The following is a 25,224-nucleotide window of genomic DNA, read 5'->3' as shown; positions in this document are numbered from 1 at the left end:
ATATATTTATATATATATATATATATTTATAGTATAACAGTATACGTCTAGTGTTAACAAAAGACAGACGCAAAACATTTCTTTACGTTCTAATTGTCCAAAAATGGTACAAAAATATTTTGTATACTTATATCTTTATAAAGTTGTAACGTTAACGTTTGTTTTCAAGATTAATACTAATATTAGTATTGATATTAGTATTAATATTAAACCTCAGATAGTAAAAAATACATAGCCCTAATAAAAAAAATGAAATTTCATACATGTATTTAATAATATATCAATACAGAGACTAACAAAACATTTGCAGGTGTCTATGATATGCAAGGCTAGTGACTTCTACCTAATTCAACCTAAACGTAGTTGATGCTACGAAAAATAAAATAGAATTTATTTCAAGATTTTCTACTTTGGTCACGTCACCAAAATGTGATCAGAAGGTCAAAACAGCACATGGCAATATGTGCCTCCCAAAACAACATGTGCCTCCCAAAATGGCATTTGGTGGTTTTCTCATTTGCCGTAGTTGTAAAGCTGATATTTTCAAGAGTATGAAAATTATAAATATAAATGTGTACAACGGCAGTGACCTTTGACACGAGTAATTAGTGTAATTAGTAGCTAATATAGCCCTGATATATAAGCCCTAATTAGCTATTAAGAGTAGCCAATCAGGTGAACAAAAAATCTTTAACTGGTCACGTTTCGGTGTTGCCTTACGGCTTGTTAGGCAAAAATGGGACGGGGGTAGATATAGACTTCCAGGCACATCTGACCTAACCTTGACCGCACACTCCATGAGATCACTGCGGGTCAATATCCTAAAGATGGATCCGGCTGAAAAGTCGGTAAATCATCTGCGTTTTGTGTTGTTTCAAGTACCTGTAACATCATGGCGAAATTTGCACCCTCACTTGACCAAGAGGGTACACTGTAGAAACATTCCTGAAGTGAGATCTAGATCCCGTGGCGTAGATCAAAGTTAAGTTGAACCAGATCACACTTTTGTTTCGGCTGTCTTGTCAGTCTCGTCGTTCGGTTTCTCTGAGGTGGTCGTCTGAGCTGTTTTCCTGTCCAAACAAAAGGAAATATATTGTACATAAAGTCTCCATTTCAGATATCACCGATTCATTTTGTATAATCATTATCTTACTCTTTGTCAATTGATGAATGCTATCTGTATTCACAACAATAATCAGTTGACAATGTTGATTCAATGACTTGTACATTGCTAAACGGCAAATTAAAGAACCATGTTTACCTGTTGAAATTCTCGGACTCTTCCAGACTCTGAGGCAGCTTGGTACCGAGGGTCTCCGGAAGTAGCAGCACCAGACCGGCAGCCACCAGGGCCACGCCCCCGGAAGTGATGTAAGGGAGGGGTGACCAGACGTCGTGCAGTAGGAAGACGAAGGGCGCCACGATGGCCCCGATACGGGCACACATGGAGGACGCCCCGACACCCACATTCCTGTCAGATTACAAACAAACAAATAAATAAATAAACAACAATCAACGTTAGCTCCTCGACCTCCATATCGAGGTAGGTATCGCTTTGTTTCAGTTCAGTTCTGACGAAGGGGGTGGAAGTCACGTGTCCGTAATCCCACCGGGTCGTTATCATTTGCATGGGCCATCCATTCTGAAGAAGGCAACAGTTATTCGCGGTTCGACCGTTAACCCCTACGTAGGAACTTTAATAACTTTTTATCACAATACATGGGCATAGTGGAATAATCAGAATGTGATTGGTACACTGAAGTAATACTAGTACCTGAAGCTAAAAGCCACGGGATGTAACTTACGTCATTGAGGTAGTTTGTAAAACAGTTCTTACCTGACTACGGTCGGGAAGATCTCTGTAGCGAACACGTAGATGGTTCCAAAACAACCAGCGGCTCCGAACTTTCCAATGACCGCAAGCACGGTGATCGCCGTGGAATACGCTATTGGATTACAAACATAAAAACAAAGTCCATTGATATATGACGTATTTTATTAGATTAGCGCTAAGATTTAGTATCGTACTTTGATAGGTGTTGCCATACATAGTACCATATACGACTTACCAGTTGGGATGAACATGATACACAACATCGCCAAGCCAGCAACCAACAGAAAGGCAAGAAGAGACCATCGCCGTCCAATCCTGTTTAGAAAAAAACAACATTAACGTTTGGTACATCAGTATTATATTACAAAAATTGTATGCAACTAGCAAAGTTCGTACACACAAAAAGCACAAGTTATAAAAATTAAAGGCCACATTTATGTTATAACGTTTACACGTATATAGGCATGACTTGTGTGATCGTGAATGTACACATTACAAATACATCAGCCTTGCGATCTGGAGGCGGGAATAGTAGACACTAGGCCACAGCACGCTACTTCGCCACGACTAGTATAGTATTAGAGTAATTACGTTGAAAGAATGTTAACGTTTGTAAACTGACCTATCCATAGAAAGCTTTGCGAGGATGTAGGCGGGGATTTCAACAGCACAGGAGACGAAGAAGTTGAGGTACGGGTTTCCGGCCAGGTTCGTGGCATTCAGCGACAATCCGTAGAAAACAAACCCTGCGACGAACCTAAAGAAAATTTTACGTAGATGACATTAGTATAATTTTCAAATATTTGTTGTAAAGTTTTTTTTTGTTTGGAAACGGATGTAAAATTCATGCGCTCGCATGAATTTTGTCAGCCATATATGAAACTAATATACATGTACGTACATCGCCTAAGAAAGAAAACGTAAAAAAAAAGAAAGAAAACGTACCACGCATAAAACATGATGAGAGATTTCCTCCGAACGTTGGGTGTTCTCACCAAGTCCAGTATGCTATGGCGCGACTTGGGTTGTCCGTTTGTCTGTATAAATAAATACAGAAATAGGGATAAATGTTAGGTACGGTAGCGTTATCTATATCTAGCGTTAAATATAATTAGTTTAGAAGCACCGAAGCCAAGTAAATCCCATTGTAAGAATTGCAATCAATATTTCGTACTTTGACGGCATCTGTTTCTTCATCCTCTTCAAACAGTCCTTCTGGGATGGCCTTCTTGTTGACGTCTGCAACTTTCCGGAAAATCTCCACCGCCCTGACCTTCTGGTTGTTAGCTAGGAGCCATCGAGGGGACTCATTGATAACCCTGAAAATAATAATAATGATGATGATGATAATATAATAATAATAATGATGATAGAAGGATTCTTTGTAGTTCATAAACAAGCTTCCGGGATTGGGGCTTATACTATTTCTTTCTCATACCCCGGCAGCTACCTACTATTGAAAAATCAAGATATAGACCATGTCCAGAAGAAGAGGTATGGGTAAGGCTCTTCGGTGTAGTCCTAAGAAAAGTCACCGGGAGGCCCCAATATATACACATCTTTAGGATCGCAACAGCTACCAACACACCAAAAATATAATCACAATTCAAGCACGACAATTATGACAAACTGTTGCCTACACAGTTACATCTCCTTCAAACGATCACTGATTTAGTGGTAAGTGCCGCCAGGCAGAACATAGAGAAACTGCAGTACAAAAAGTTACGGCCCACACACTCACACATAAGAAGCAAACATTGTGAAACGTACCACCAGTAGACCATAATAAAGAGGACATTGGGGAGTGAAATGGCCAGCTGAAGCCACTCCCAGTACCGGATGAGATAGGCCACCAGCGCTAGAGTCACACCTCCTATCCCGAAAAACATCGTCAGGAACATGGAAATCAGTGTGCGGTGGTCGGGGGAAACCAGTTCTGAGGCTGAAAAATATAAAAAGGTATGAATAATATTCACCTTAACATTGGGTGGTCTAGCTCAACAAACTGCACTGTTTTATATTACATTACGCATGCATTACAAGCACATTCATACATATGGGGACCAGCCCCTCCAACTCTGCCCTGCGCAACTTGCTACATGAGCATAATGTATTCCAACACCGCAGGGTGTCTGCAGCAACACAAGTAACCATGGTGACAGCCGTCTAGTCCAGGTCATTGACCTTTTTTGTTTGGGGAAGAAGAAGAAACAGAGCGACAAATGTGCACAATTACCTAGAACAAACGCCGTAAGGAACACTCCCGAGTTTGTTGCCCCAATGATCATGCGGAGGAATACGAAGAGCCAGTAGTTATGTGCGAAGGCCGTTGCTACGCCGAACACCAACATGATGAAGAGGGAAAGAAAGTAGACCTTTTTTCTTCCGAACCTGTAAAAATATGCAAGTATAATTAGACAGAAAGGCCACATTTATGCAAAATGAAAAATTATTGAAGACAATTTGATAACACCTGATAACACATGTTTTGTTGTCGTTAAATATTGAATTGTAAACATGAAACGAACCTGTCAGAGAGGTCGCCAAAAATGACGGCACCCAATAAGACCCCCACCATGAAAATGGACTGTGCTAAACTGCCCATCCATTTCCGACCACAAACAAGGTTGTGCTAAAACGTGAAGAAAAAAGAAAAGAAAATTACATTGACCGCATATCAATAACACTGTTCAACTTGTTCTCCCTACAAAAAGTGCATTGCAAAACAATCAGAAAATGATTTATTTTCATTTATGAAGTACAACAAACAAAGTATTAACTGTATTTCAGAGCCAAACAACTACTAGATCCTTGACCCTTTTGACTTTTGTTGGAATATCTTCCCGTAAAAAAAAATCCCCCAAACGTGCTATAGGTCTCGGCGGGCGGTTAAAACTCCAAGTGCCGAGGAGATCCCGGGAAGTTAACTGTCGGCCGGCACCAGGTTACTGAAGTCAATTTATTTGCACTTTTGTCGAATTCATTCTGGGACCTCTTTTTACCTCCCAGTGACCGTACCAGACATGACTGAGGGATAGACCAAGGATACATTAGTTCATGGCCACTTGAGGTGAAGTGTACAGCCAGATTGGAATCAGCTGCCCAGCTGTTTCTTGTTGGAAATCGTCGGAAGTCGGCCAAGACATGGCACGCATTCTGCTGATGTTGTAAACAACTTTTCAGTTCTGGGACAAGCAAGGTCATTGGGACAAGTGAGCCCTTTTGGCCGCGATGTGCTTTCACAACTCGGATCCGGACCAAAATATAGATCGTGAAACTTTTGAGGTGATTCCTGTGGTGACCTCTGAGTCTCTACTGCAAATTCAACGCGTGTATAAAATATCTGCCCTTTGTAGCTACTGTACTACAGAATTGTTTTAACAGCGAATTTGAAACACCGTGAAAAGTCACATTTTCCTCCTACAGAGCTCGTCGGAAAAACGTACGAGTACTACGCAGGCGTGTGCGAAACCCGCCCTAGGCCCTAGTACTAAATCTTATCCTCACCTCCATGGTCACGGACGTTTTAAACTGACTGGTGTCGTACCACCAGCCGTGGTCACACGGCACCTCCGTCAGACCTGTGGTGTTCCACGGGTCGGCACCCTCCACATCTACAGAACCTAGGTCGTACCTGCAAAAATGGAAAGATCATTACGTTTTCCGAAGTTTTGCTACGTTTCTTCTTCTTCTCCTTCTCCAGTGACCTCTGACCTGACTGAACCAGACTGTCTGTCACCATGGTAACTAACTGGTGTTGGGTTACATCATGTTACAATTTAACAGTTGGAGGGCTTTATGATCCTTTATACTCCTGTCATCATATGTATATGAATGTGTTTGAGTAAAAATTAACAGACCAGACCATATTCGAAGGTAAACATTATGTAATATTTGCTTTGCAAATGTTACCTTTCTATTAGTTATCATATCAACCCACTCCAAGTGATACATTAAGTGTGACCTTAATTTGAAGGGCCTAGCGTCTCGCACGTTCCGTGACCTTCAGGAACTAGACGTTCAAGGTCATCAGTAGTTAGAACTACTTGTTCCCTACAGTCAATGTATAATCTTCGCACAAACCTCTTGCAAGGGTTCAAGGTCCACACTCCATCTTTTGTAGTCCCTGGAAAGACCAACCGTAGTCCCTCGTCCTCGCCAAACCTGACCGTTATATTCTCTAGCCCCGCTACCGAGCAATGGTGCGGGGGTTTGGCGCCTAGGAAAGCCATGGCTAACATGTGCCCGGCGTAGGGGATAGCTGTGAGGGACAGGAGGAGACATAGTCGCCGCTGGTAGGTACCGAAGCCCCCGATGTACTTTAGAACCTCGTCGTTGTCCACCATCTTGACAGAAAGGCTGTTTTCAGGGTCAACGGTGTCGCCTTACGCAAGTTATGGACTAGTCCACTTCCCGACTGGATGGGGGTTGTGGAATTTCTTTTTTTATCCACGCGGGCTCACCTCTGTGACATTCAAAGTTTATCAAATGTTGTTCTTGATTATAGGGGTCATGCTAATGAAGAACCAACCAACCAACCAACCAACCAACCAACCAACCAACCAACCAACCAACCAACCAACCAACCAACCAACCAAGAAACTGGGTCACGAGAAAAGGAAACCAGGCGTGACGTATTTCGTATTTCCGCTGACAGCCAAAAATCACGTTCCCGTGTGTTTCCGGTATCCGATATCCTGGGAACGAGCCAAGATGGCGACCGCTGGCAACAACACTTCCGTCCCCTCCGCTTGTTGCCTCCTTGTTTCCTTGTTTTTATGTTTACTGGTTTACGCACAGGCACACAGATGTTCACATCAGGTTCCCAAGCCCAACGAGGTAAGATGTTTCATATTTGCTACGGATGTGAGGTTGATTTCTAACCGCTGAACTTCGGTTGCCATGAACCGTAACGTTACTGATCGTGTATCGTCTGTCAGTGTCAAACGACAACTGGGCAATTTTATGTCAGACGATTTTTTCCTCAGGTAAAATGTTTTCCCTCGTCACATTGTAACACAATTGCACCAACAAAGCGTCGTATTCCCTATTGTGCATTCAGACCGTGTTGTAATGTTTTCAGGCCAAATGCGATGACAAATAATTTGCCAAACATGATTTATTGTATTAGATTTATGTGTTTTATTGATTTTCCGTGTTGCCATGGATTTCTCACCTAGCGTGTGAGATTAATGCCCTCCGGGGCCAATAATACATTCATTTTCATATGGCTTAGAATTATAACTTTCAGGTCAAATGATATCATGTGGTAATGGTACGTTGCAGTTTTTGTTAGAGACATGTAAGTTAATTGTAACTGATAAAATTATGATATATTATTATTGGTTTGGTTGGGCAGGATAACAATGAATTCCCTTGTTACTATATAATATAACAGGTTGAACAAATAACTAAACCTGACCTATGTCATATTGTATGGCAACAACACGACACAAAGTATCATTTTTCAATATTTTTTTTGCAATGTATGGCATATATTTGCTCATTTTGCAGCTGCTTTGTATGATTTACAGTATTGTCAAAAACTTTCTTTTGAAGCGCGATAAAAATTCATTCCCACATGGATGTTATACATATAATCAAATCAAAATGGCCTAATTATATTCTACCAATTTCTGGGTTTGAATCCCCTACAGTCTTTGATATTGTTCCCTTGGGAAATACATTTCATTATCATACTAATTTGCTCACGCAACCTAGAAGAAAATTTCTATTGTAAGCTTTATTCTGTCATTGTTGCCATTTATAATTGTACCGTGTTCAACTTTCAAGCAATTAAGTTCAGTCATTCATTCACCTTAGCTTTAGTCCTAAAGGTCTAGTTATGCTAGCAGCTTAGAAAATAGGGTACTTTACAACAATAAAGTAGTCATTAACATTGACACTTCACGTAACACTAATAGCATGGTTGATCATTAGTATGCTCTCAGTTGCTACAGTGTATATCGCAACAACAAACAACGCTTTAGTATCACAATCACTTTTCTAGATAGACCACACCCAGATACAGAATTTGTTTTATAGAGGTCAGTTTGGGTGTAACGGCCTTGTGGAACAAAGTTTCCATTCATAGTCGTTCAACCATTTCTAATGACAGTAGATGCAGTTAAATGCAAAAGGTCAAGGATCTAGACCTGTTTGACTTGTAACAATTTGTAACAGGCATGAATGGCACATACTACAGGTGGTGCTAAGCTACCACCTTGGTCAAATATTTGAAAGCTAGTTTGAGAAAAGGTCCCAATCATTAATGTTAGCCAATTTGTATACACAACTCAGGTATTTGTACTACTTAAATGTAACAATCTAATGCATCATGTTCAAATCTCAAGGTTATTCTAGAACATTGATTGAAACATTGAAACATTTTTAAAGGGTGTACTACTAAAAAACAATAAAGTTGTCCGTTACTTTAGTGAAGATTTAGTGTTACTAATATCATTTCAATTGTGTGAATTTTCTCTGTCCAATTTAGTTTTATTAGTAGGCATGCTGCAACTCTTTCTAAACCTTTATGTCTACTATGTACATACACAGGTTGTCCATGGTGTCCACATAGAGCCAGCACATATAGTCAAGAAGAGAAGTCTAGATCAACCATTGAGAATACACCTTGTTTATGACAGTAGCATAGAACAGTAAGTACATTCTATACATTATTTTATTCTTTTTTATGTAATAGTATACTGACTTAAGTTTGGAATCTGAAGGCTGTCTTTTATATCATGCGTTTTAATGTATTTGAAATATTTCAACTACCGTACTCGTAATTGTGCAGATACTTTAACTTAGTCTTTGAAAATAACTGGCAGTAGAAAGCCTATGCTGAAATCCCAGTTAAATTATTGCCTGGAGTCACATGTACAGTCAGTATATCCTCAGTCTGATTATTCTTGACCCACTACAGCCCTAGGGTGAACCATTTATCATTTTCCATAAGCCTTTTCTATTATAGTCCTTTGTGAAATATTGTCAATAAGCTGGAAAGTCCCCTTGGTAAAAGTTTTTGATTGATAAAAGTACTAGTAAAAATCTGGGGGTAAATTGTTCGGAGAGTATATGCTTACAAAAGTGTATATTATACATGTATGTTTGTAGTTAGAGGATTGAGGAATAGTTCAAGTCTGCCATCGTTGACGGAAAGCATATGACTCAGGTACTAGTATATAAATGGTACATATTTCTGGTAGACTGTATTTTGCATTATCTATGCCATTATTCTGATCAAGGTAATTTGTATTTGATGGACTATAAAATTACTCAAAAAGGAAAAAGAATTTATAAACAAGAGTGATGTCAATAGAATAATTTTGTCTAGTACAGTTGATTTTCAAATTTACATGCAGTTCTAGTGTAGGTATGTTGAAAACAGTATTTTCAGCCACAATACACAATTCACAAGCCCTAAGTTTTAACAAATCATGACTGCATGTTTTGATTAATTCTTTGCCCAGAAACTACATGTAGTAGGTAATGAATGATAATATTTCTACCCAAAAAATCAATGGCTGGAGCTTGAGGTCACTTCAAAATATCAGATTCAATTTTATTTGTTATAGACTAGACAGTTGTACACAGATACAATCATTATAATGTTAAATAGAATCTTTTGTACATGACTGTCTTAGAACTACATAATACAGTATACTTGCTTTGAATAGAGGCTGGTAGACTCATACTCATCCTTCTAGTTTCTAACTCAATTTTCTTTTTATGCCCAAATTCCATTATCCGTTTTGTGGCCATGGCATGTTCTCTGAGGTGCAAAATGATAATATGATTCTCATCATTGATTTAGTATTATCATTGCAGCTATATATGAGCTAGATCTATGATAATTTACACTTCATGAATAGAAGCACTCCCAAGGCAAACCATGGCCAGTTGCCAACTACTGTAAATTTTGAAATGTTTGCAGTGTCTTTAAGGTAATTTGGTTTTTGACAGACATTTCCTTATCACCAAAAATGATCCTGGTGTAATGACTGTAACACAATTTGCGAAAGAAGAAAATGGGAAAATTCCCATTTTGTACCTAGGTCGAGAATTATGTTTCTTTTTGCATATCGGACTGAGGCACTATGTCTCTTGAGAGAACTTATATTATCACTGTAGTGCTCAAGGCAGAATGATTTTATGGATAATACTGGGTTTCAGCCTTAGGGTTGTAACAATGAGAGGACTGATTTTGTATGCTGTAGTGAGACTGTAAACTGTATTGATTGTGCACAAGTATTCAAAAACATCCAGTACAACTTACTACAGGCTTAAGACACTCCCGGGGATTTACAAGTGTCCTTGAAAGGAGAGACATGCTTCCTTATCAAGCACCACCAGATACATGTAAATTATAAACACTGTACTCAGTACTCACTCAGCGTACCAAATTTAGTGTACATGTATGATACAGCCAAATCTTTTAGGTACAAATATACAGAATACTGAACCATGTTAATTAGTCATTTCAATGAGTATTTATGATTCTCATCTCATTACAGATTATCAACAGAGAAGAAAGACCTAGTGAAGGTAAGTTATGGCATTACAATTCTTGAAGAATATTTACAATGCAGTTACAATTTACATGTACATTGTAGTCCTGATCATTTGAAGCATTGTCTAATTGTAGATCATTACATAATTGTTTTTGTTAGTTGAAGTTAGAATTGCCCAAATATTGTTTCAAAGACTTACATGTGATGGGTTTTATTATGTATACATGAATCTGATGATTTGTTCTATTCTTTTCCAGAATGTTTTGTTCCCTCGAGCCAAGGAGTTCCTACAAAACACTTTATATGTAAGGGGGACAGGTGTGCCTATATTGTTAGATCGGTAAGTACACAATTGTAGCATTTAAACTGAAACTGCCACAGTAGATATATAACTTGTATGCTGTACATGCCCTGGTAGCCTTTTGGTACTCTCCAAGTAGACGTTGATGAAAGAAAACAGTTATCAAAGTGTTCTGTTTTTTCCTTAATAGAAAACTCTTGAATAGAAGGTCCCCCGTTCCTCTTAATACACGGTCATCATATATACATGAAGCCATGCACATGTTTTGATTACTGAAACCCCTGATGAAAGGAGTATTTTTTTTAGGTACATGTATGCAGTATTGTTTTAGGTATGCAGTATTGTTTCAGGTGTACAGTATTGTTTTAGGTAGATACTATAGTATTGTGTCCTTGTGTCTGCCTGTGCTTTCACAGTGCAGTTGCTGTATGTTCTGTCTGAGGGGGTGAAGTCTGCTATCCCTAATCCCCATGTTTCGTGCCTGTAGTCAGTGCCAGACAGGCCATGCAGTGATCCTGGAGAATGACCCTCACCTGTGCTGTGAGACGGCCTGTAATGTCACCACCAGGTGTGGAGAGGTTCAGGTACCTGAGGAACATCTCAGACAGGTAATACTACTGTATGTTGTCTTTGTGTTGAATTATTTTGGGGTTTCCTTTAACACAACCAGAAACATCACCTGACGATGCATACATTGTATATCTAGGGCTCAAAGTTGTTGTTTTTGTTTTTGTTGTTGTTAGTCATCCTCATCATTTTTTATGTCTACCTGCACCTAACCTGCACTGGTTCATATTCTGTGTTTTTATAATAATTTCTTGTATGTACTACATAAGGTGTTTGTGACTTTTCAGTTTTGCTGCATTTACTGTTACCAGCTATGAAGTATAATATAATTGTTACTGAACAGTTTTTAGTATAAACCAAACCTCTGACAGTCTGAGAGGTGGAGGTAAAATTTGTCTGGTGCATTTAATTTTCAATCCTAGTGCAATCCTGCATGACCCTAACCCTAACCCAAACTTGCACCAGTGAAGGTATGCAACAAAAAGGTTTTCCAGTCCTGCTATCAGACATCTTGTCTCTGACTACTGCTTCTTATACTGTATGATTAACCCCCACAGTGCCGGGTTTGGACCCATCAGACTGGCTGTAACCTGGTGGGTAATCCCTCAGGACCAGGGGTGGCCAGTGCTGACTTCATCCTGTATGTGTCAGCCAAACAGACTGACCGCTGTGGGGTGGACGACACTGTCGCTTATGCTGCTTACTGCCAACTGGAAGCTGCTCTGGACAGGTAAGAGTAACAGTTTATTTGACTTGAGGCCTATGAAAAAAATTGTGTGACCCTAAAAGAAACCGCCAACCGTACCCTTTTTTTGTGTGTAGACCCCTGCAAGGGACATAAATTCTTTGAGCTGATTGACGTTTTCTAGGTCCATGATCTGACACCTGAACGATGAAACGTACCATCAGTTGTTCAACATTGACATTGAAAATGAAAGTGTCCTCATGCAAGTTTTACTTTGTTAAACTATATAATAGTTGGATCACTAGAGATTGCCAAAGTAAAAAAAAAAAAAGATAATCCCTATATTTGTATACCTACCGACCCTAATGTTTTTCAGGACTAAAACAGCAAACACAACATTTTTTTCCTAGGCCTGAGTACCTGTATCTGTATAGTCGACATAACCGACAAAAAAAATTACATTACATTACATACAGTGCATACATGTATACTATATGACATGACTCCATGTTTCTCTAGGCCTGTTGCAGGCTATGCCAATCTGTGCCCAAATGTCATCTCCACCAAGCCTCACGAGTTTGCCAGCCTACTGTCCACTGTCAAGCATGAGATGATCCATGCCTTGGTAAGAAATATATAGTTGAATACTGTAACAATATGAACATGCCCCTGCTAACCACTACACAAGTAGCAAGATGTCTGTCATGACTTCAGATATATAGCACCATGATCATAGCAGAAGTGCAATCACTAACAGAATTGCCAAATTGAGTACCCAATGAGTTGCCAACAAGGCTGTTGTAACAAATCAGCTTAAAGTATTGGTACATGTGACTTATAGCCAATCAGCCATAGGGCTGAGGTGAATGCATTAATGATAGCCAATCAGCACCAAGGACATGATCATCAGCATCACCAAGGAGTTGATACATGCAGCATATGGCAAATCAGCAACAATAGATTTGTAACTGATCAGTAAGACTATGTTGCATATAGCTGAGGGATAATACAATACATAACAATAAAGCTATGTATGTACTTATCTGTATCTTTATGCATTATTGACAAATGTGTGTGCGTAGGGACTATGTAGGTAAGTAAGGGGGGAGCTCCCTAGTCGAGGTATGTTATAATTAAAAATGAATGGAATCTTTCCTCTCTAACTACTTTCCTAACTATTATCCAGGGCTTTTCCTCCGGCCTCTTTGCATTCTACCGAGATGAGAATGGAAACCCTCTGACAAACAGAAGTGCTAATGGAAAGCCAGTCTTCAATGACCAGTAAGTCCACAATTTCATCTTGTATTGTGTAGCAAAGAATGGACTTAAGTCATAGGGGATTACATGCTGCAGAATCGTCCTTTTGAGTGAGGATTACTGTATTTTTGCCTGTAGACGTGGAGTTTACCAGTGGAGCGATCGCGTGATCCAAGAGGTCACGTACCCAGAGTGGCACGTCCGCGGTGGTCGCATCCTCCAGCATAAAGTCAACGTTATCATCACGCCAAAAGTCGTGGTAAGAAAACCCATCATCATGCTGGTTGTGGCCGAAGCCTTTGCAGAGTCTTTGTGGGTTCTGCAGTGACATCTTCTGACTTTTGTGCAAACTGCAGGCCTTGAGTTAAGTTCACCTTCCAAACATTTGAATTTGGATGAATGTTAAATGATCTGTTTCCTTTTTTTTAGGAAGAAATAAGGAACCATTTTAACTGTCCAGATCTGAGAGGAGCTGAAATAGAGAATCAGGGGGGTGCTGGCACAGAATGGAATCACTGGGAAAAGCGGTTACTTGAGGTAAGAAGAATACTATGAAAAATGATTTTACTGTTAGTAGTAAAGCTTCAGATAGGTGTAAGTCCTGTTGATAATAGATACTGAAGTAAAATGAATATTTTCTGTAAGATGGTTAGAATAATTATTTTCACAGTAGCTGTATCTGTTATGTGTGTTTTACTTAAAAAATTATACTGTCTATGAAGTATGTTCAATGCCATTTTTTCATGCTGTGTTTCAGAGTGAAGCTATGACAGGATCTCATACCCAAAACAGAGCCTTCTCCAGGCTAACTCTAGCACTGATGGAGGATACAGGGTATGTGCAAAGGATGTCTTAATCACGAGTATATGTAATTGTGCCCTCTACTGATGCTTAGCAAAAGTGCATGGTTTTGTTATCTCCAGGGACAGATTCAATGTTTGTATTTGTGTGTGTTTGCCTTTCTGGAGATACTTTTTGGAGGTTGATAATCCCAGATTTCATGTTGTTTTACAGGTGGTACAGAGCTAACTATGACATGGCTGAGCCTTTGCTATGGGGGAAGAACCTGGGTTGTGATTTTGCCAAGAAAAGCTGCAAGTATTGGATTGACTCTCAGACACAAAAGTATGTTAATGTACTGGTTTTATCTTAATAGTTGCTGTCTTTCAACAAGAGAAGATTTCACTAGTTTTGTAGATGCTCATTCATTCATTCTTTGCATAAAAAATACATGCATTTGTTGTTACTTCAGTATTCTGAATATTTTCTAATCTCTGACCATGTGGCCCAAATTTTGTCTTCCAGAGGGGAGTTGGTTGCACCCTACTGTAACACAGTACAACAGAACCCTCTCCAGCTGAGGTGCAGCATTGACAGGGTGTCTGTAGCACTGTGCAACCTCCAGAACTACGGCAGACCCATTCCCGAGGAATACCAGGTCAGTAGGAAATGCCTGACAAATTTATTGATAAACTAGAAAGGTAACATTTGTAAGGCAAATGCATAATGTTTACCTTTGCATATGGTCTGCCCTGTTAACTCTTACTCAAACACATTATGGTCAGACAGGAGTCGAAATCCCTCCTGCAATAAAATTGCAACATGGTGTAACCCAACACCATGGTAACAGACGTCTGGTTAACAGACGTGGGGTCATGAGGCATAACTGCAGAATGCTTGTCTCGGAACCAAGAGGTCCTGGGTTCAAATCCTGCTATGCCATCTTGTGCTCCTGGCACTTTCCTTACATCACTCAGGTGAAATTGAGTACTTAGCTTGGGTTAGGGATGTTCCTTGGATAGGACATTAAATGGAGGTCCTGTGTATATCCACATCCCTGTGGCCACCCATGCATGTTAAAGAATCTGCTACACCTCTCAAGAAAGGCCAGGGGCATGCCATGTGCAATGGTTCGACAATCCTACTACCTGGAGTTGGTAATGCACTTGAAATCACCCGGATGAAGGCCTGGAAACCCCACCCCTCTCTCGTATTAGCGATAAAAGGCAGTAGAATCTTGAACAAGTTGAAGGTAGCTGCCTCAAAATGAAAGAAGATGGCATCAAATGGCAGGAGGCTAAGGCTTGATCCCTGGCATTTCTGTCATATAATGGGCACCTCACTTTGGCTGGGAAGGTAAAGGTAGTAGAAGGAGAGAGATGGGCACCACCTTCCTAGCTACTAGACACAGACATTTAACAACCCACTGCCCCTACTGCCTCAAAAAGGCTACCTTAACCTGCTTTTTACTTTGCAATAATAAAATAATGTTACATAAAAACTGAGATAAAAAGGTCTCTCTGAATGAAAAGATTGTAAACATACACCATAACACAACGCTTGCTTCTTCCAGATAGAAACAAATTTAAAATGTTAATGTGTTTTGTTTGCTTATTCTAGTATTTTGACAGCATCCCTGGTCAAGATAATACTGCTCTACAAAACTATGGAGGTGGAGTGGCCTTGGCAGACTATTGCCCCTTCAATCAGGTAAGTATTGTGTTTCTCTTGAAGCTAGGAAGGCAGCTTGTTCTAAGTAATGTGATATTTTCCTGCATCATGTTTCTAACACATATTCTATGTGATAGAAGTGAAGTAGACCTATTTTTAACATTATGCAGATAGCTTTAAAAGCACTCCAGAAGGCATAAACCAAACGAGCCAAAACCGGTACATTAAAAATATAACTTTCACATTAGGCATTTTGTTGTTAACCAGAACTTAAATGTTAGGTAGTATTGCAAGAAAGGTTGGCATTTTGAATACATTTTTTTGCCTACAAATGAAATTGCATTGTTTTAGTAGACTTAAATGTTACATGTATCTTAAAATATCATTTTTGCACAGGTCAGTAGTTTGTGAAATGTTGCTTAAATATGCCCTTTTTTACTATATGGTTATAAGATTTTCACTGTGTACAACTACATATTTTGTATTGTGTACCTTAGGCAAGTATACACAGTATATCTACAGCCACCAGTAACAAAAATATTAATATATATTTTATAATATTATATTTGCAGGAGTTCAACTGGCAGTCAGATGGTGTGTTCTCCAGGGCATCCAACTGTGACACGGCAGAAAACGCCCCCTCAGACAGGGATAACTTTGCCCTGGAATATTACGGCCAGGACTCCAAGTGTGTAGAACAGGGCAGTGCTTGGACAAAGGAAGACTGTAGGCAAAGGGCTTCGGCTGTCGACTGGGGCAGTGGCTGCTATCAGGTCTGCTGTTGCCATTTCTTAAATTTGTCATTCTTTATCTCAAAAGTTTTTCTGTGTTGGTAGACTGGACATTATGAAGCCAGTTTTGAACTGCAATTTCCAAACACAAGGAATTAGACCCAAATTTGTGACTGTAAAACTCCTGACCAGTCAATGTCAAGGATTGAACAATCCATCCCTTCTGTGAGTCTGACATCATGATTGTTCTGCAGATAAAACACATGAGAAGTGGATCGTGAGTTGCAGAAAGTCTGTGGTGCCACATTCTTTGTGATACAAGAAAGTATCTTACGCATATTTAAAAGCTACAAAAATTGAATTCACTAAATATGTTCAGCTATGCATATTATAACATTTAACTCCAAGTGCCTTGGGAGGGGGTGTTTTTTACAACTGCCAGGATGAATATTAATTTGCAAAAATGCATTTCAATGTTGAAAATATTTGTCCGCAAATCAATTACCTGACAATCCATCTCTGATATTAATTGAAAACTTCATTGACAATTCCTGCATTACCATTTTTCTGGTGTTTATATTTGATTAGTGATGGTATTGGTGTATTTCTGTATATAGTACCGCTGTACCAATGAAGGGCTGATCGTGGTGGTAGCAGGCAAGGAATATCGCTGTTACAGAAAAGGACAAGAGGTAAGAAAAATTGTGTATGTCAATTTTGTAGATTGAAGTTTAGCAGTATAGAGGTATGTACATGTAGTATTGCTACAGCTTTAATCAATACTCAGATATTATTAGATTGTTGTTGACGAGTATGTGGAGTATGTAGATTTTTATTTGCTTCATTGACCGTTACCAATATTTGATAAAGGAAGGAAGCATCTGTTATGTTTCATTTCCTTGTCATCCTGTCATTGTACATGTATTTTGAAGTCATAGCGGAGACTACCACCCACACCATACACAATCTAAACACTCCAGATGTCACATATTGCACTCTCATTTACCATCATGGCATTTTTCACTTCCATATTTGGCTGTGCAGCTGTGCAGGTCTTTTGGGGGTGTACATCTATGTTTGTATGTAAATGACAAGAAATTTATATGAATTTGTACAATGTAATGGAGTCCCACTGAAAATATGGTTAACCTCCAGAGAATGGAGATCATTTGTAAGAAATGGCATTAGGTGTGCATTTAACTTGTTTTTCACTTTAATATGATGTGACAATTTCATCTCACCTACGCAATACATGTACATGTAGGCCATAGCAGGAACCTTGTCAAAGCATACGTCATGGTGGGAGCTTGACAACAAATTGAATGCCATGCTGTCACCTGCTGTGTCATATATTAATAGCATTAGATTTATGATTCATATTAATGAAGCAAGCATTGAACTATCATGGATAGAAGACCGTCCTATGCAAAGAAGACTGCGTATTATCCATAAGGATTAAACTACCTATATACAAAGTATACTGTCTTTGGAATGGAAGCTTGTCAAATTATTCGCTTATTTAAAGAAAGCAACAGCAATGACATATGCAGTGTAAAAATTTTAAAAAAATTATAAACCATCTTTGAACGGTTCTGTTCTAGTTTTGTTCTAGTATTATAGAGAACACTATAAATATTGGTTCTCTTCTTGGTGCTGATTGTGTAGTCTGTAGAACACTATAAAGACTGGTTCTCTCCTTGGTGCTGATTGTGTAGTCTGTAAAATACTATAAATACTGGTTCTCTCCTTGGTGCTGATTGTGTAATCTGTAAAACACTATCAAGACTGGTTCTCTCCTTGGTGCTGATTGTGTAATCTGTTAAACACTACAAAGACTGGTTCTCTCCTTGGTGCTGATTGTGTAGTCTGTAAAACACTATAAAGACTGGTTCTCTCCTTGGTGCTGATTGTGTAGTCTGTAAAACACTATCAAGACTGGTTCTCTCCTTGGTGCTGATTGTGTAGTCTGTAAAACACTATAAAAACTGGTACTCTCCTTGGTTCTGATTGTGTAGTCTGTAAAACACTATAAAGACTGGTTCTGTCCTTGGTGCTGATTCTGTAGTCTGTAAAATACTATAAAGACTGGTTCTCTCCTTGGTGCTGATTGTGTAGTCTGTAGTACACTATAAAGACTATTTTTCACATGTTTTTCAGTTGTCTGTTGCAATGGTGAAAGGCTCCTGGCTGCACACAGGCAGTCTGGTTTGTCCTTCCTGTGAAGAAATGTGTTGGGTAAGTATGATTACAATGCCAATAGAATAACAAAGCTGAAATTACTAGAGGCTACATAGATGTTATTTACTATTATTACTAGTACTATTGCTGGTATTACATGGGGAACATAGATGTGTATGATTTTTATGTGTGTAATATAGATGAATCACAATGCTACCATTACCTGGGGCTACACAAATATGTCAAGAACTAGTTACAGCGAATACATAAATGTGCTATGAGCAAGTAGTAAAGGCAGGTTTTCATAAATTTGTATTTTCCATGTGCTTTGAGATGTGGTGTAGCCATGTGTGTGATATGTTATACTTAGTGACGTATTAGTCAATATAAAAGTCAGTCTACTTTTGGCATTTGTGTGGCATGTTACTGAAATGTCATTGAAAACTGCAAGTGAACAGCTAAGCTGGATTGACATTTTATGACATTTTTGTGAAGTAGTGCATGTATGCAGTAGATGTTTTGTTTAGATTTTGCCTTGAAGTTCATTGGTTTGTTGTCTTTACCAGGATAATTTACAAATCACCTGCCCAGCAGAAATAGACCCTCCAAATCTGTCTACAGCCTCAACCAGACCACAGGGTAAGGGACCACACTTTTTTTAGAATCATCATCATGTTGTTATTTTGTCAATTGCAACTGATTGAAGATATTGCTTAGAAAAACAAATGCTATTTTGAGAATGTTGCTGACGATTTTACTATAATTTATGGTTTACATTGCAATATTACCCTAAGACATTGATTATGTTTTCAAATCAAATTGATGTCACTTGCATTTTGGGGTTTCTGTTGTGTTACCGTTGTACAAATATTCAATGTATTGAATTATATTATGTGAATTATTGTAGGATTACATATGATTACGACTTTTCCTTCTTTTCTGACCATTAATCTAGGTTCATATACCTACCTCCAGTTGCTTTAGTGGCATTCAAGATAATATTGCTGAAAAACGGCATAAACCACCGTTTTAGAATTGATTATCACTTACTGGTGTGAATACTAGTTGGGCACTTTTGTTGTGATGCTAATGATAGTTGCCACTAGGATAGCACTTCAATCACTTTAAAACTATTAACTCTTGTTCTTATTCTGCAGTCCCCTGCGGAACTATTCAGAGCGTTTCGGAATCACCTGGTCGAACAGCAACTCTGGGAATGTTGTTCCTCAACCTCATTCCACTATTGGTCGGAATCCTACTGTGCAATACACCTTAGGCAGTGCTATTAGGTCACATCAAATATCGGATTTCTTGGTACTTAGATTTGCACACTTCATTTTGTTTAAAAAAAAAAGTAGGTATATGAAAGATCACATATACTATTTGGGATGTGAATCAATCCAAATATGCTTTTGTATATGGCCCTAACCTTTCCTATTTTTAGTTGCTTTTTATTCATGCATTACAAGATGAAAATCCATAGTTTAAATGTTATCCTGCATAGTATGTTACTTTTTGGTAGCAAGTGGGTCGATCGCAGGATGCATTTTTTAAATAATTTCTATTTTGCCCGCATATATAAGCTCCATTATTTTCTTACACAAATCTTAAACCAAGATACTAAATTAGTATAGTTTGGCCTTAAGCGTCATTTAAAAAATGTATTTTTAACTTGTATACCTCTACATTCCCAGTGGAGATGTGATGTAACATGGGATCGGTAGTCTTCTGTCACAGAATAAATAATTATGATAAGGAATATTGACAGTTGCAGTAATAACAAGATTTGATTCAGGGTGTTGAAATCGTCCTAATATGTGCCATCATTTTTCCAAGAGTAACAGCAATACAACACAGTGATTTTTAGGAGAGGAATTATTCTAGGACGAAAATTGATAAGATTTCTTTAATCATTAGTAGGGATCAAATAGATGCAAGCAAAGGATTAACATTTATAACGGCGCATCACTGGCTACAGGAAATAGAGCAGCTAACTTTACATCTTTAATACATAAACATGACTGTGAGAAAAGTGGTCATTAACAACAAATTTATATGATTTTGTTGCAAATTATGGAAGTAATACAGCAGAGCTATATATAGTGATTTCTGCACACTTTGTCCCATCTTTTTCAGACTATTTTTTTTAATTGCTTCATCAAAAAGGCTTCAAACTTTGTACAAATGTAGATTAAACATTCACTAACCTTGTTAGATGGTAGCTACATGTAACACTAATACATGGGCAGCATGTAATGTGGGTTGACATATGCGTAGCAGTGCTCCTAATTCCTCGTCATGCCGTGAACTTAATTTTGTTGCGTGTTGCATTTTTTCCTGATTATTAGATTTAAGATGCATTACAATCCACCGTATTCAATTAAGTCTAATGAAAATCAAGGAATTCAAAAATCAGTGAAGTACATGATTTAGCATGTATGGTAAAAATGGTGTTATCTTTAATGTTTTAATTTAAAAAGTAATCTATGTAATTTATTTCTGTTTATACCTTGCAACTATATAATTTTGTAAATCAAACATTCAACGTTTTGATTAATTTCTTGAAAGCTGCTTGTTTGATTATGTTGCTGGTCAACATTTCCTCAGTTTTTTTTTAATGTTTTAAGCTTTTTATCTAATTCTAAAGAAATGCTACCATATGCATGGTAACTGTTTATATTTGCCATTGGTGTGTTGTGAAATGTTTTGATGACAGCTGTAGTAAGCAATAGCCACTGAAGGTTTGACAAGGCCTGTAATAGGCTACAAAGTATATTAACAGTAACATTGCACCAAATTAGTGGGCATTTACTGGCCCACTACTGTTATGGTGTTTCAAGAACTCAAAAGAAATATATGTCTTTTTTTCTTCTTCTTTGCATTGCAAAAAAAAAACAGGCAATAAAGCGTCCATCCTTCATTTCATTCCTTTGGATAAAACTTTACAAAAGACATTCATATTGCAGTAATTAATAAGAAAGCATCTGGTGTACATTTTTTCTGCTTATCCATCTTATATTTCCAAGTATAGTTCCAGACTACTTTGCAAGTGAAAAAAAAACTGCTGTGTGAATCATAGCAACAGTATGTGTGCTGGAACGTTTAGATTATTTTACCAGTCATGTTTTGCAAAGAGGACTTAAAAGTGTTCCCATTCACAGCTTGTTAGTGACTATGACTGCTGGACCTTTCTTGAGTATTGTGAGTTTTTCGTAGTGTTCTCAGGGTGTAACTGTAGAAAGTTGTTTTGCTTGTATTGATGATGTTTTTGGGACAAATATTGTCTATAGAATATTCATTTGAATATTCTGTTGATTATCCATAGATAATTGTTTTATGTGTTTGTTGTTGATGTGAAAGTTATATTTACCTTGTGCGTTTCATGTCATAGTGTATTGTGAAGAAACTGGGGACACAAAACAAAAATGGATTGGAAAAATCCACATAAACCTACACATATCAGAAATGTTTTGTTTCACTTTATGATAAGATCACTGTGTTTTGCTAACATGTGGAATATTGTGATGAAAATGCATTTGACTGTAAAGAAGTAAATATTGATATTGTACATCCGATGTTTGTATTTTTTTATTTCATTTGGTAGTAGTAGATTGTGATAATACGCCCAAGTGACCACCTCTATAAGCAGGCCATCTGGCCATAACGACCGATTTTCTCGGTCCCGATATATTCCACAATGTGCTAGCTACAACTGTTGCAGGCGTCCCAAGTATTACCTAATAAAACCGTATCTTATTGGAAAACTACTGTCCAGACATGAGGTTTAAAAACAAATCTGATGACACAAATATGTCAGGGCAGATAAAGTCTTATCAACATGACGTATTACCTACTAGGTCAGTTGAAGGATAAGCAACAAAAAAGCAATTGGACTGAACTGCATCAAAACTGATAGATGATGAACCATGGCAGCTGGTAGGTGGGTTTTCCGATTCTGCACTAGAGGACCAAGAAGAGAATTTAGAACCGCCATTTCTTGCTGCGTATTGTGTAGTCTTCATAACAGTATAAATGGTGCTTCTGTCCTTGATGCTGATTGTGTAGCCTTTAGAAAACTGTACGGAATTGTATTCTCCTTGGTACTGATTTAGAACACTATCCTGAATGGTTCTTTCCTTGGTGCTGATTGTGTAGTCTGCAGAACACTACGGAATGGTTCTCTCCTTGGTTCTGATTATGAAGTCTGTAGAACACTTCGGAATGGTTCTCTCCTTGGTTCTAATTAAGTAGTCTGCAGAACACTGTATAGAATGGTTCTCTCCTTGGTGCTGATTATGTAGTCTACAGAACACTACGGAATGGTTCTCTCCTTGGTGCTGACTGTGTAGGTTGCAGAACGCTGTGTAGAATGGTTCTCAAAATACACATATTTTAGTACGTCCATCTTTTGATAGGTGCTTTAGAATTGCGCAGTCTATGACCCAGTTGAAAAATGGACACCTCTTTTACATACCCCCGTCTCTCTTCACCAATTCAATTTTGACAGCCAAATTCACTGCTTTGTAATTACCTTCGACATTTAACCAATATGGCTCTGCCGTGCATTTCCTGTTTTGTATAGTGACCAATTGTAACGAATTGCTTTCTCTCAACATGTAATATCACTAACTACAATACTGAGAAAAACTCAGTAATTCTTAGCAGCTTCAAAGTCTTTTATTAATTCGCGCCCACGCAAAAATGCACCCGGGGCTACAATAAGAACATAGGTTTGGTACAAAGCAACATGTGGCTTTTGCCGATCCCAGTCTTGCTACAGGAGAATAAGCACGCCTGGAGGTACAATAAAACATATACTATAGTTCGTCATCAAGCGTCTAACATGTAATTAGCGCCGTTGGCCTCTCTGTGATGTTGACGCACGTTAAGCAGTTTCATGTGAAGAATACTCTATAGGTTAACCCCTGGCCTTTTCAGTCTGTAGGAGTCATTTGCGGCTTGCAAAAGGTTGGATAAAACATTAGGCTGGAGGGTCGATAAGGAATTAGATATGCTGTAAATGGGATTTGCTGCAGCTCTCTTCATTTCCTCACCTCCCTCTCGTTGCCTAGGGATAATATCATTTATGAGGGGACTGGACAACACTGTCATACCGCTCAGTCGTGCATAGACTCAACGCAGAAAAATTAGAAACCACGTTTGAAATATGTACATTACAAAACGTAAAGTCAATCATAACTACTACGTTATGAAGCAAGTTTAAACTGTAATTTCCAACACAACTAATTGGACTCACCCAAAATTTTCGACTGTACAATTCTTTCAACCCACATAATAGCAAATCCTTTATATTGGGCTATAAAAGAGACCAAAGCGACTATATATCTAGGGAGCGTCTCACTGTAATGATGGTACTTTACATACCCGGTTGCTTGTTAGTCTGTCAAAGAATCGGCTTGTTATGTCTGCCTCTCCAGAGGTATATTGTTGAAGAGCCGCCATTTGATACCAGGGCAATATCGCCCTTTAGTCCTCATTTTATCTTTATAGGAGAAGCTCCCAACTGGTAAATGATAAGACCTCACCAAGTAATTTTCTATGGAGGACGCCCTGTGGAGACCCTAAATCTAATGCGAGAGTGCGAAAAAAAACAAGAAGAACCAAAAAAGCAAGATGCCTGCATATGAAATATGCTAAGGGACGACAAATCTTACGGCACAAATTGAATGAAAGAACACAGTGTAAAAAGCAACAAGTCTTTTATTCGTCATAAAAACAGCAATAAATCAGTGGAACAGGAGTTGTCGTCCTGTCCTATTCCTTTCCTTCAACCACATCTTCCCTTATCCCACTGCCTTGGCTCTATGGTCATAGTTACAAGAAGCGGAATTTCTTGCTTTCTTTAATTCCGGGAACAGGCCAAAATCAATGAGCTAGAGAGAGCGCTCGGACGTCATAAACAAAAATTTCTTGGTGTGGCCGAAATGTAAATGTTCCGTAGCATTTGTGAGGCCGCATTGAGCAGTGTACTGGTAATCCACTGGCACTGTTTCTCATGCTAGCGTGATTTAATTTAAAAGTGACGTACGAAATCTACACTACTCTCTCTTGTTTTAGTTTATCTATATGTACTGTACATACAGTCTTCGATTTTTGACTAAATTTACTCAAGAACATCTTGTGGATTGCACTAATGGATTCCTGTTGGTCTGACTACCTTGTAGAAAGGTAAATGTCAACTAGACGTTTTGAGGCCGTGGTTTGTTCACCCACTGTGTACTGTGACTCCCTGTAGAGGTTACATAAGGAATGCATGCGGCTTCCTTCATTCTTATTCGTAATTCTCTTAAGACCGCCTACGACTATGTAAACTGAAGTCATTCTCCGCGGTACATCTGTTTCGAAACCTCTCTTTCATGCGTGTCGCTCTGAGGTTAAATAGCAGTTTTGTGCACGTACCGAAGCGATGACATTGAACTCCTCATTAGAACATTCTAGGAATATGTACTTGGGCGCCTCTGTAAAGGTTGTAAGAGGTTGGTGCAAGTTTGTTTTTTGGGGTCAGGTGTTAGAAAATCAGCTTATTATTGAAGTCAACCACCATCGCGTGTTAATTGCTCTGGTTATTATTAACAAATAAAATAAATGTGCATAGGACCCCAAGCGTTCGTTTGTAATATATAGCCTCTCTCTCTCTCTCTCTCTCTCTCTCTCTCTCTCTCTCTCTCTCTCTCTCTCTCTCT

General features: G+C 38.6%; 2 protein-coding genes across 3 annotated transcripts; one reads left to right on the top strand and one right to left on the bottom strand.

The window, feature by feature from the left end:
* Nucleotides 1–240: 240 nt before the first annotated feature.
* On the bottom strand, nt 241–6,281 carry LOC109462316 (organic cation transporter protein-like). Of its 2 annotated transcripts, XM_019758846.1 has the most exons (12): nt 5,918–6,281; nt 5,342–5,468; nt 4,363–4,466; nt 4,071–4,225; nt 3,605–3,776; nt 3,009–3,153; nt 2,780–2,871; nt 2,457–2,591; nt 2,070–2,149; nt 1,838–1,946; nt 1,262–1,471; nt 241–1,070 (listed from the first exon to the last, which is right to left on the bottom strand). In XM_019758846.1, exons 1-12 carry the CDS (start codon nt 6,178–6,180, stop codon nt 998–1,000), a joined length of 1,665 nt encoding a protein of 554 aa, XP_019614405.1. In that variant the 5' UTR covers nt 6,181–6,281; the 3' UTR covers nt 241–997. The 2 variants fall into 2 exon arrangements, with proteins under 2 accessions (XP_019614405.1, XP_019614406.1); XM_019758847.1 differs by lacking the exon at nt 5,342–5,468 and having other exon boundaries at nt 5,918–6,216.
* Nucleotides 6,282–6,504: 223 nt separating this feature from the next.
* Nucleotides 6,505–22,251, top strand: LOC109462366 (leishmanolysin-like peptidase). Its single transcript, XM_019758910.1, has 19 exons — nt 6,505–6,673; nt 8,393–8,493; nt 10,354–10,384; nt 10,608–10,690; nt 11,139–11,259; nt 11,776–11,948; nt 12,423–12,528; nt 13,090–13,184; nt 13,299–13,419; nt 13,590–13,697; nt 13,918–13,994; nt 14,175–14,285; nt 14,466–14,598; nt 15,561–15,650; nt 16,184–16,384; nt 16,960–17,034; nt 18,500–18,577; nt 19,087–19,159; nt 19,678–22,251. The coding sequence occupies exons 1-19, from the start codon at nt 6,548–6,550 to the stop codon at nt 19,794–19,796; spliced, it is 2,022 nt and encodes a 673-aa protein (XP_019614469.1). The 5' UTR covers nt 6,505–6,547; the 3' UTR covers nt 19,797–22,251.
* The last annotated feature ends 2,973 nt before the right edge of the window (nt 22,252–25,224 follow it).

This window comes from Branchiostoma belcheri, unplaced genomic scaffold (assembly GCF_001625305.1).
Source record: "Branchiostoma belcheri isolate BF01 breed outbred unplaced genomic scaffold, Haploidv18h27 scaffold115, whole genome shotgun sequence".
Taxonomy (NCBI): domain Eukaryota; kingdom Metazoa; phylum Chordata; class Leptocardii; order Amphioxiformes; family Branchiostomatidae; genus Branchiostoma; species Branchiostoma belcheri.
The sequence above is the reverse complement of the archived record's forward strand: the minus strand, read 5'-3'. Positions and strand labels throughout refer to the sequence as shown.

What these genes read in the sequence shown, in the direction of transcription:
- LOC109462316 (XM_019758846.1), bottom strand. Translation starts at nt 6,180, where the DNA reads ATGGTGGACAACGACGAGGTTCTAAAGTACATCGGGGGCTTCGGTACC. An exon ending in ACCTTGAACCCTTGCAAGAG is followed by an intron (nt 5,469 to 5,917) that starts GTTTGTGCGAAG and finishes CCATTTTTGCAG; the next exon opens with GTACGACCTAGGTTCTGTAG. An exon ending in AAGAAACAGATGCCGTCAAA is followed by an intron (nt 2,872 to 3,008) that starts GTACGAAATATT and finishes TTATTTATACAG; the next exon opens with ACAAACGGACAACCCAAGTC.
- LOC109462366 (XM_019758910.1), top strand. Translation starts at nt 6,548, where the DNA reads ATGGCGACCGCTGGCAACAACACTTCCGTCCCCTCCGCTTGTTGCCTC. An exon ending in TCATCACGCCAAAAGTCGTG is followed by an intron (nt 13,420 to 13,589) that starts GTAAGAAAACCC and finishes CCTTTTTTTTAG; the next exon opens with GAAGAAATAAGGAACCATTT. An exon ending in GGGGCAGTGGCTGCTATCAG is followed by an intron (nt 16,385 to 16,959) that starts GTCTGCTGTTGC and finishes TTCTGTATATAG; the next exon opens with TACCGCTGTACCAATGAAGG.